Raw genomic sequence first — 12,023 nt, 5'->3', positions numbered from 1 at the left:
ACAGCTCAGCCGAAGCTTTTTTGCATGTGCTTTTAAGATAGGATCGCAAATTGCATGTGTTCTGTACAGCAATCACGGACACTTAACATTCATTAAATAATAATGAAACAGGAGGCCTGAATTATTTTGTTTCTCCTGGGTCTATTCCTCACTTAAGTGACCTTGGACCAATCCATTCCTTCCCTCATATCTGATTTCCATTTATCTGTTTTGGGATAATGTTTATGACTAAGATGCTCTGTGAGTAGTAGAGTCCTTCATCTATGAAATTTGTCTCCTTCACCATCCTATGGGATGTCTTCATGTCACTTCCACGGAAAACCTGCAGACAGTTGTAGAGCATTGTCAATATCATCTAGGGATGGTTCAGCTGTTTGCTAGCCAATCAACTGCCAGTTAATGAGGATAGCTTGAGCCATGAAGTCTGTTCCCCACGCTACCGAGAATTGGAAAATGGTTAAATATAATTCCCAAATCATGTTTTCCTTATTTCTGCCGTTTTCAGTCCCTTACCAACTATGCTGAAGCTCTTGACAACACTGGACTACGCTATTTTATTTGGCAATCCCTTTCCAAAGTAATCCTACCAAATACTGAGACGGTTACAAGGCCCACTCTGGCTGGTAGGACAAACTCCCAGGACAGGCCCTGTGCAGTTAGCGGTGTATTCTATATACTGTTTTAGAGGCTTACAAAATACAGCCATCTTGCATTAGGCACCCTGGCCCAGGAAGAGGGCGAGCCCCGTGCCCTGGTCCGGCAGCCGGTCACCTCCAAGCGGCTGACTGTCCATCGCGCAGCCCGCAGCGCACCGTGGCGGCCCACTCGGCCGCGGCTGGAGTCTCAGCCGATAAAGTTGTCCGCAGGCACTCAGACCGACCCGCAAGACCCGGCCGCACTTAGCCCGTAACGACAGCGGGAACAGGACCACCGGTCTGCCTGGTCAGCTGCCGCGGCAGCCCATCCGAAAGTGGGCGCGGGACGCCAGGTTTCTATTTGCAAGCTTCCTGTTAAGGAGTATTTTCAACTGGGGCGCGGCGACCCAGCGGCCGCGTCCTCCTCCCCGCCCCCACGCCGCCCGGGGCGCCACGGGGGCGCGCGCCAGAGCCCGCGCGGGGGCGGAGCGGCCCCTCCCCCCGCACCGCCCGCAGGCCGGTTCCTCCGCCGTGCCTCTTCCCCTCCCCCTACTTCCCCTTAGGCTCCCCAAACCTAGGCTTCGGGGGTTCGATGACGTGGGCGCGCGGAGCGGGGTGGGAGTGCGGGCCCGGGGGCAGAGGTTAGACGGGGGCGGGCGGCCGTCTCAGCGGGATCTGGCGGCCCCTCGGCGTGTCTTTTGTGTTTGTACACACACCGCGCGAGGCCGCCGGGAGGTGGGAGCAGGCGGCGCGCGGGGGAGGGGCGAGCGCGCGCCAGCGAACGGGCGCGCGGGGGGAGGGGAGGGGGCGGGGCGCGAGCGGGATCTCGGGGGCGGGGCCGAGCCTTCCCTCCATTGTGTGTGATTGGCTGGCGCGCGGCGCGGGGGCGGGGCGGCGTATGTTGGGGGATAGCCTCGGTGTCAGCCATCTTTCAATTGTGTTCGCAGCCGCTGCCGCGCCGCCGTCGCTCTCTAACGCCAGCGCCGCCTCTAGCTTGCCGAGCTCCAGCCGAAGGAGAAGGGGGGTAAGTTTCCCTGTCTGCCCGCTTCCCCAGAACCGAGCCCCGCTTGCCGTCAGCCCTGAGCCGGGCCCTGTCGGTGCGGGGAGAGGACCCACAGCCCCTCTAGCTTAGCCCACAAACTTTTTGGCCCAGAAATGGAGGTGAGGAGTGAGTTTGCCTCTTCCCCCAGGCGGCGGCGGCGGCGGCGGCTCTGCCGTCTCTCGCCGCCTCAGCCCAACAGCAGCAACCGCCGCGGCGCCGAGCCTGCTCTCCCTCCTCCTCCCCGCGCCCCTGGCTCCTCTTTCTTCGGTGAAATCCCGCCTGATGTCCCTTCCCCGGACCCCAAACCTTCACCACGACCCGCGCGGGCCCCTTAACTACCGCCCCCGGGTCCCGGCCCCCAGTTTTCGGGCGGGAAAGGGGTGGAAATCGCCGCCGCTTCCCACCCTGGGGTAACTCGCTTTTTGCTGCCTCCCCACAGTTGTTGCTAAGCTTCACCATCTTGTCTCTCTTCTCTGGTCACCGACCATATTTTTCCCCCGTTTCTCTCTTCCCCATTTTAAAAAGGGAGGAAAAAAATTTAAAAGAAGGACATTTTTTTCCTTTTTTGGAGAAGTGGAAACTTGATGCATTTGAAATGCAAAAAAAACTTTTGCATTTTGGAGGGAGGCACGTGGCAGAGGATCGAGGTATTTTCGAGCGATTTGGTGTTTTGTCTCTTTGGAAGAGAATCGGATACGTTTTGCGATTGTTTCCATTTTGTTCTGGTCTTGGAGCCGAGTTGGTGCCTGAGCGAGGCGGGCAGGCTGGGGGGACCCTGTGCCGAGGAACCTGGAGGAAGCAAAACCAAAAGTTTATGTGGTGCTTGGGGTGGACGGGTCGACCGGTGTCGTGCGTTAATTAAAGCCTGGGTGCGGGGCACTTTTTATTTCATTGCGAAGCCTTTGAGAACTGGACGCGAGGACAGTGCTTTGTAGAATGCTCACTGGTGGTTAGCTGTTGTTCCCCTTGTTTATCGAGACGTCTTTTTGTCAACATAATTGTAAAGATGCAAAACCAAGAATGTTTTCAGATATTTACAGCAGTCCATCAAGTGCCAGACGCGGAGGGGGGGTGAATGGGGGAACTAAAACCTTTTTTGCTGTAATTTGACTCGACCTTTCAGTGGTTTGTGGCTTCGTTCTTTTGACTTGTTTGTGCCTCGAATGTTTACAGACATTTCTAATTTCTAATTAAAGAAATTGGATCAAAGGCTTTTATGGGTCTTTTTGTTTTGCCGTTTGTCGCTCAGAATAGGCATTTTGGAAGACGACTGGTGTTAACGTGAACAATTTTCTAGTACTACAGTTTGTTTCAAGAAGTCACAATTGGGTGGTAGGCGTAATCCGCACCCTTTCACATTATATAACATTAGGGACTTTTTTTCTATACTGATCATAGTTTCCAGATGTGGGGGGGTAATAGCAGGAAAACTTGGTTGTTTAGTGGTTGCATATGGTGAATTTTTTTTTTTTTTTTTTTTTTTTTTTTTTAATGCTGATAGGTAAGTAAGGAGATCTTTCTACCATGGCTCGTACAAAGCAGACCGCCCGCAAATCGACCGGTGGTAAAGCACCCAGGAAACAACTGGCTACAAAAGCCGCTCGCAAGAGTGCGCCCTCTACTGGAGGGGTGAAGAAACCTCATCGTTACAGGTATTAAAGGAAGAAATAGGACAAAGTCCCGTGTAGTATCCGTATAATCTAACAAAAAAGATGGTTAACGGTCAAACTTTATTTTAGTGAAACTGATGTGCTTCTTTTTAAAATATTTACTACTTGAATACACGTGTGTGTATAATTGAGTGTTGGGTCTTACTGGAAACATTTAATTTCAAAGTCATAATCTGATCTAGAGGCCTAAGGGGATCTAATACATCAGTAAAAATGTTAATGGGATAGATTAACATTTAGTTAGCTGTTGTTAGTATTTTTTAAATAATAAAGTGCTTTTAGTTTTTGTTTTTTTTTTTTCCAGGATAGCCTTCCTTGCTTCTGGCAAGGTATTAATCAAAATTGTGTTGATAAAGTCCCCAACCCTCATTTACTTGATTTGTTTATTTCCTCCTTTATTAGCTTGAGTTTGATGTAAGCAGTGTTGTTAAGGACATCTGCCATTAGAGGGCACAAGTTGTTCATAATTAGGTAGACTGCAAATTTTACAGTTATCCTATTCATTGGAAGAAACAAGTCAGAATTAAAGGTAAAAATTTTTGGTTGACAATTAGGGTTTTTTGTTTGTTTGTTTGTTTTTTAAAGAAGCCAGGCATAGTGGCACACTCCTGAAATTCTAGCAATTTGAGAGGCTGAGCTTGGGGGTTGGCAAGTTCAAGGCCAGCCTTAGCAACCTGGTGAGGCCCTGTCTCAAAAAGTACTGGGGCTATATAGTTCAGTGGTAGAGTCCACAGTACCACTATCAAAACAAACTTCCAAGAAACACTGTACAATCAGTAGTATACAAATTTCATTATTTATAAGGGATGACAGAAGTCAAAATACAGGTATTCTGGAAGTTGTTTTTTTTTTTTTTTTTTTTTTTTTTTTTTTTAAACACTTTTTAAGTGATGCACATTGGATTATGTTGGCAAGTCTTTAAGGCTTTTAAAATAATCTAGGGTGCTGGTAGGTTAAAGAAGAGTGGTATTAAAGTGAGAAACAGCTAACCAATCTTTGTTAGCAGCCTTGGCAATACCTTCCCAAGTTGTAATTCTTTTTTTTTTTTTTTCTTTTTTTTTTTTTTTGTGGTGCTGGGGATTGAACCCAGGACTTTGTGCTTTTGAGGAAGCACTCTACCAACTGAGCTATATCCCCAGCCCCCCAAGTTGTAATTCTTAACAGACTTATTTTTATATAAGTATATATGTGTACAAGTTTAAAAATGAAAATAGGGTTTTTATAAGTTCCCGGATATTTCATGCTTTTTCCTTAAAGGTGAATGATGGGGTCATAAATTGATCAGTGATATTTGATACTGAAGCTGAAAAATAGCTAGGTGGTTTGTTTTTAGAAAATTTACTGCATTTTTTTAAAAACTGACCACTTTTTTATGTGATGTGTGTATTTGGTAACAGTTTCTTTAATGTTAATTTTTTAAAGGCCTGGTACTGTGGCGCTTCGTGAAATTAGACGTTATCAGAAGTCCACTGAACTTCTGATTCGCAAACTCCCCTTCCAGCGTCTGGTGCGAGAAATTGCTCAGGACTTCAAAACAGATCTGCGCTTCCAGAGCGCAGCTATTGGTGCTTTGCAGGTAAAATGGTGGGTGGGGAAGACTCTTAAAGAGTTTTTGTTTTTTTGTGCTGTGTACAAAGAGTAATTTGGAATCTTTGCAATGTGTTCAAGTAATTCAGTCAATTTAAGGTAGGTGATTTCACTGTTGAGACTTAGGAAAGGTTAAGTTACTCAAGGTCATGCAGATAGAAAATGGCAAAATTTGAACCCATTTGATTTCTAAAACCTAATGCATATTCCATTATGCCATTTAAAAATTGCTTTAAATGCGCTAAAAGCTATGTTTAAAGAAAGCTCTGGGGGATGGGGAGATAGCTCCAGTTGGTAGAGTGCTTGCCTTGTAAGCACAAGGCCCTGGGTTCAATCCCCAGCACCCAAAAAAAAAAGAAAAAAAGAAAGCTCTGGTTTATGACTATTGTATGACATTAAGGTCTGGAACCTAGCGGTCTTTATTAGTAGACATAGGTTTAAACAATATTGTCTATATAAAAGGAGTGTTCAAATGTCCTCTTGGACATGAAGAGACGAGTGCAATGTAGAGCTTAACATCTAGGCAGAATAGATGTGGCACTGAAGAATTATGCATTAAGGTAAAAGCAGTGATAGTTAAGATTGAATTGATAGTAGTGAAGAAAGATAATTGAAAATAATAACTGGACAAGTTAAGAGGAGAGATTTGAGGACTTGTAGTTTGCTAAAGAGGATTAATTATGGATTTCCACTTAAATAGGGAGCATATTGAGATTACTCTTAGCTTCATAGTGTCAGGACTTTGAGAAATGCTGTTCTAGAGGCAGTTATATATTGAAAGATTTGTGACTTAAAGATTAAAACTCAGTTAACAAAATAGATAATTGGTAAGGTATATAGGTATGATTAACGTCCATTGTCTAATCTTTTGTATTGTGTGGTTGGCATCTTTAAGATCCTCACATCTCAAAATGTGGTTAAGACTGCCACCTCCTCAGAGGTATGGGGCAAAGAGTAATTAAAAAGCAGATTGCTAGGCACCATCGTAGTCCTGAATCAGACTGGGAGGTGGGTTCAGAATTACATCTGTTCCATTGGAGGATTTTTAGGCTGCTGTTGCTGTGAAAATAGGGCTTTTGCTTTATATGTGAGAAAGATTTGATAGGTGGATTCTACCCTGAAGTGTAATTGGTTGAGCTGTTTCTATGGTTAGTCTAAACTTCATTTGATTGGTGAATTCCAGGAATAGACACCCATTAAATTCTCAGTGGGTTGAAATTACTGAAATTTCAACTACTAAAATCTTCCCATGCTGTTACTTGGAACTTTATTTTTTGTTTTAATAGCTGATTATTTTCAGTTCCTACTTCATTTATTACTAAGTCAACTATTCTTAAGATTCCCAAGATTGGTATAAAGATGCTAATTTTTCTTTTCTAGTTATTGTTAATAGCCTGTGCTTAATATAAAGCTATACTGAAAATCTAGCATTTTTGAGCTCAAAGTAGTAATGTAATACAGTCTTATAATGGGATTACTTAATCTTGGTAAAGGCTTTTGTCTTTAAAATTGTTCATGTGTAGATTTCCTTTGTTGCTATTATTCAGTTATATATTTGTTATTAAAGTGTGATTTTACTGGTTTTGGGCAAAATGTTTATTCTGCCTGTATTTCTAGCATTAACTGATTTTTATTGGAAAGACCAGTCTATTACAGGTGTTTTTTTTTTTTTTTTTTTTTTTTTTTTTTTTTTGCTTGTTTGCTTTTTTGAAGCATACTCATTAATTCTCTTTAAGATACAAATGGATAATTTGCTGATGCAAGTGGGAAAATAGAAGATAGCAGTTGAAATAGAATTCCAAATCACCCCTCCCTCCCTTTTTTTTTTGCTTTAGAATCACTCAATTTATAACAATTTTTTTAGTTGTCAATGTACCTTTATTTTTTATTTATATGTGATGCTGAGAATTGAACCCAGTGCCTCACATGTGCCAGGCAAGTGCTCTACTACTCAGCTGCAACCCACCCCCTCAATTTATAACTTTAAATACAGGCATATTGCCTTTGTCCACAGAGGATACCTGAAACCTTGGATAGCATCAAATCCTATAAATACCATGTTTTTACTAGGTATACATAGCTATGATAAAGTTTATTTATAAATTAGACACAGAGATTAATAACAGTAACTGATGACAAAATTGAGCAGTTATAACAATATGCCTTTAATAAATATTTAAAATTTGTGAACTATTTATTTATGGAATTTTCCATTTAATATGTTCAAATCACATTTGACCTGAAAAGGGAGACCATGGGTAAAAGAAGGCGCTATTGGCTAACTTAACAATTTTAGCTTTTGCCTTTAATGTCTGACAGTTTACTAAAATATTCTCATTAAGAATGAACACTAGTGTTTTGAAATAGAAGTCAAATATACTCAATGTTGTAAATTACATCGTCTTTAAATTGTAAGATCTTTTTTCTTCTGCCACTTCAAAATTAATTATATTTACTGCATTATAAATTAACATGGTCGTCTTTACTTCTCTTTACAGTCTTACTGTTTAAGGGACTTTGGAACATTGGTAATAGAATAAGTATATTTGTCATGCCTCTGGTTTCAGTAATCTCCCAGTTGACCAGACACAACCCTAAATACCAGTAGTTGGGTTCAAAGACAGCAGTGAGATCCCTAGCTGCCATACCACATCTGAGTAATACCAAACAAGCCAGTAAATGATACCATTCTAAATGGTTCAGAACCACAGCACCTGTTGACATGTCCATATAGCAATTTGTGTTGCGTTTCACCAGAAACATTAAATATCTGTATAATCCTAAAATGATGTGCTTACAAGACACAAACACACATACGCCACATACATATATACACACACACAATAGAAATGCCAGGGAAGTAGGAGTTCAAGGTTACCTGCACTAGGAACGTGGGCAAAAGGAGTGCCTTGCTTGCTTTTTCATGGAGTCTTGAGACCTTCAAGGCTAATAAGATTGAGTTCTTAACAATTGCTAAAGAAAGACATGTAGAAATAGTAAAATGTGGATGCAACAAATTTTTATGGAAAAAAAAGCAATAAAGCTGAAAAGGGTGAAGGTATAAATATGAATGAAGGTCTAGTTCTAGTGGTATAGCACTTGTCTAGTATGCAGAAACCCTGAGTTGAATCTCTAGCACCAAAAAAAAAGATATTTTTCATAAAATGAAAAATGTAAACCTTTTGCATTAGTTTTGGCCATATTCATGTTTTGAAAAGTAGATCTTAGTAATCTTATTTTAAAGTCATTGGAGGAAGAAGGGTGTGCTCAGGATTCAACCCAAGGCCATCAGCATGCTGGTCTATACTCTGACTACTGAGTCATTATGCCCCCAGTCCCTACCCTAAATATATTGTGAACAGAGAAACAGCTTTTCCTTATGGAGAGAGAACCAAGTAATCTCTCATTTGATGCTCTAAATCTTAAACATATGGTAACTCTTAAAAGTGGTAATTTAGTCATTTCGAAATGAGTTTGCGTGTGTGCATGAGCATGCGTGTACTCCAGGGATTGAACCCAGACTGAGCTGTATCTCCAGCTCTTATTTTTATTTTGAGACAGTCTTGCTAAGTTGCTGAAGCTGACTTTAATTTGGAATCCTCCTGCCTCAGCCTCTGAAGCTGCTGAGATTGTGGCATGTACCACTGTGCCTGGCACAAAAGATTTTTTTTAACCTGGACTCAAAAGATTCATCTTCTCAGATGACTGTAATATATACCAACAATTTGAGTTATGAGTTTAAATGGAAGTGCCCTCATTTCCTCTGACAATGCTCAGTATCAGTGATTCGTACAGCTAGCAGTTTTTGAGTGGTAGTATGGATATGCCTTGAAATAAAATTATATATATAGTCAAATGGGGGAAAACCAGAGGAACCCCAATATACTAGAGGGCAAGAAATGCTGTTACAGATTAGGGTATTTAGAAGAAGAATTTAGGCTGGGTGCAGTACACCTGTAAATCCCAGCTCTTCAGGAGACGGGGGAAGGAGGATCACAAGTTCGAGACCAGACTGGGCAACTTAGCCAAGATTCTGTCTGTCTCAAAATGAAAAAATAAACAAACAAATAAAAAGGGCTGGATTTAAGTGTAGCTTTGTGTCTGAATTCGATCCCTAATACTGCAAAAATATTTTTTAAAAAGAAGGGTGAGGATGAGGCTCAGTGGTAAAGTGCTTCCCTAGCATGTTTGACGCCTTCAGTTCAATCCATAGTAGCTGCCTCCCACCCCAGCCTGTGATAAATGCTACAGATGTGTAACTGCTCTTATGATAAAACTTGTTAAACAAGATAGGACTAGAGGTATATCTCAGTGGTAGACCGCTTGCCTAGCATGTTCGAAGCCTTGGCTTCAATCCCCAGCACCTCAAAAGTAAGAGAAGGTAAGGAATCATGTATAATGGAAACCAGTTGTCAACTACATTGCACTGCTGACAAGCTGAAGGTTCAGATACTAGAGTGAGTCGGGTTCAAAAGAAGGACCCCAGGCTGGCAATGAGATATTTGAAGAATCCTAGTAGCGCATGATTTGACTTGTGTAATTTCATGAAGATTTATACACTCAAAAGTTTGTGGGTTTTTTTTTTTTTTTTTTTTTTTTTTTTAATAATCATTTGGTTAAAAAGTCAACATCTTGGGAAGTAGGTTTTTACAGGATTCAAAAACATTTTAGTTAATATCTGTCTTAACTCTTGGAAATAACAATAATTTTTCATTATTCTTGTTGCAGGAGGCAAGTGAGGCCTATCTGGTTGGCCTTTTTGAAGACACCAACCTGTGTGCTATCCATGCCAAACGTGTAACAATTATGCCAAAAGACATCCAACTAGCACGCCGCATACGTGGAGAACGTGCTTAAGAATTCACTATGATGGGAAACATTTCATTCTCAAAAAAAATTTTTTTTTTTTTCTCTTCTTCCTGTTATTGGTAGTTCTGAACGTTAGATATTTTTTTCCATGGGGTCAAAAGGTACCTAAGTATATGATTGCGAGTGGAAAAATAGGGGACAGAAATCAGGTATTGGCCGTTTTTCCATTTTCATTTGTGTGTGAATTTTTAATATAAATGCGGGGATGTAAAGCATTAATGCAAGTCAAAATGTTTCAGTGAACAAGTTTCAGCAGTTCAACTTTATAACAATTATAAATAAAACTGTTAAATTTTTCTGGACAATGCCAGCATTTGGATTTTTTTAAACAAGTAAATTTCTTATTGACGGCAACTAAATGGTGTTTGTAGCATTTTTATCATACAGTAGATTCCATCCATTCACTATACTTTTCTAACTGAGTTGTCCTACATGCAAGTACATGTTTTTAATGTTGTCTGTCTTCTGTGCTGTTCCTGTAAGTTTGCTATTAAAATACATTAAACTATACCTGCTTTTGGTCTTTATTAATCAACCTTACCCATACAATTAATTCAAAAGTTCCATATTAAAACTAATTTTAGTCCCAGGTGCGTCAAGACAAAACTGTTGAGGTATGGATAAGTATAAGCTTTATTTCTAGTTTTTAAAAGTTTGCATATGGTAAATATTTGCCACATCTTAACTCTGGATATATGTTATGAGTTATCAAACCTAGCTAGTTAGGATCACCCAGAAATACTTGGTTGAATCTGTGTGTGTTAAGTACTAAAAGTACTTTCACAAATGTACTACACTATTCAATTTTAAATGAAAACTTGTAACAGTTTATAATTCAAAAAAATCAGTGTATTGCAGCTCTGGCTGTTTTATGATGCGTACTTGTTAACCCTGCAAGTACTAATAGTTCATAAGCCATATTTTATTTAGCATTGGAATGATTAACATGAAATGAAGATAAGATGAGACCTTTAACATCCCTAATGTGACATTAAGTTGAAACCTAATCACTGGGCTAAGAACAAACGCAGGTCAGTAAGGTGTAATAAGTAACTTTATTGCTGGTTATAAAATTTTTGGAAGAATTGATAGAACTTTTTTTTAGAGACTAATGCATTAATATGGCATCCTAGTTTTGATGAGATTCTTGAATATACTACAGGCAAACTCTGGTGTTACTTGAATAGTTGTAGGAGAGAAACTCCAATGGGCAAGGAAGTTGTGTTAACTACTGGAATCTAATGGGGACCAATTATTTACAAGTAGACACTATACTTCAAGTTCTTGGAGTCAGCCCTAATTTGTCATGTCAGTCCTCGTCCCCCGCTTCCCCCCAGTATTGGGATTGAGGCCAGGGGTGCCCTTACCACATCCCTGACTCTTTATTTTGAGAGGGTCAGTTGCTGAACTTGGAATCCTGCTTCAGTCTCCCAAGTAACTAGAATTACAGTTGTGCCTGGCGCAATCCTAAATTACACTGTTTTAGTGAACCAAAAGTATTTTTTTCCTTGCCCCATGAAATGATTGTTAGCAGTTAATTGATTTTGCCAAACAATTTGTTGGCATTATACTCATTTAGGTAACTATAATGAAGTGTATATTGCCAAAAGTTAGCATTATGTAATGAGCTTTGCATTCAGTGGTTGTATACGAATACTTGGTAGATGAACTGTGCTTGTTTAAATATATCATGGTATGTTAATATTTTACTTGTGGCACTGTGGTTGTAGCTCAGTGGTAGAGTGCTTGCCTAGCGTGTGTGAGGCATTGGGTTTGATCCTTAGCACCACATAAAAATAAAAGTATAAAGAAAATAAGAATATTTTACTTGTATTCTCATATATTCCTATAAAGAAGATAACTTTTTCCTGTTTATAAATGAAGCAAGTGAATGGAAAGATTCTTAATTGAGATCTGACCAATACACAATAGTTTGAAGCTTGAGGCTATCCTTTGAACTCAGGTATTGAATGAGATCTGCCTGCCCATTGGCTCTTGGGTCAGTGCTGAGTTACTACAAGGCTAATAACCCTCTTCCCTACTATGTTTTGGAGATGGTATATGATAACTACTAAGTCAAAATTTATAAGTGAATTGCAGTTGGGCCCAAACCATGTGTGAGGACTAGAGCTAAAATTACCACTGTTAAGTTTCAGCTTTTGAATACTAAAGTAACTTAAGGAAATATCTTAAAATTCCAGATAAAAACCTCTAAAAAGT

The 12,023-nt window shown here is 40.4% G+C and overlaps 1 protein-coding gene across 1 annotated transcript; it reads left to right on the top strand.

Annotated features, from left to right (window-relative positions):
* The first annotated feature begins 1,576 nt into the window (after nt 1-1,576).
* On the top strand, nt 1,577-10,313 carry LOC124961536 (histone H3.3A). Its single transcript, XM_047520183.1, has 4 exons — nt 1,577-1,659; nt 3,179-3,329; nt 4,770-4,923; nt 9,663-10,313. The coding sequence occupies exons 2-4, from the start codon at nt 3,202-3,204 to the stop codon at nt 9,789-9,791; spliced, it is 411 nt and encodes a 136-aa protein (XP_047376139.1). The 5' UTR covers nt 1,577-1,659; nt 3,179-3,201; the 3' UTR covers nt 9,792-10,313.
* The last annotated feature ends 1,710 nt before the right edge of the window (nt 10,314-12,023 follow it).

This window comes from Sciurus carolinensis, chromosome 12 (assembly GCF_902686445.1).
Source record: "Sciurus carolinensis chromosome 12, mSciCar1.2, whole genome shotgun sequence".
Lineage (NCBI taxonomy): Eukaryota > Metazoa > Chordata > Mammalia > Rodentia > Sciuridae > Sciurus > Sciurus carolinensis.
This window is presented reverse-complemented; position numbering and strand designations above follow the sequence as displayed.

Coding starts and splice junctions, on each gene's coding strand:
- LOC124961536 (XM_047520183.1), top strand. CDS start 3,202: ATGGCTCGTACAAAGCAGACCGCCCGCAAATCGACCGGTGGTAAAGCA. Junction 3,330..4,769: donor AAGAAACCTCATCGTTACAG/GTATTAAAGGAA, acceptor AATTTTTTAAAG/GCCTGGTACTGTGGCGCTTC. Junction 4,924..9,662: donor CAGCTATTGGTGCTTTGCAG/GTAAAATGGTGG, acceptor TTCTTGTTGCAG/GAGGCAAGTGAGGCCTATCT.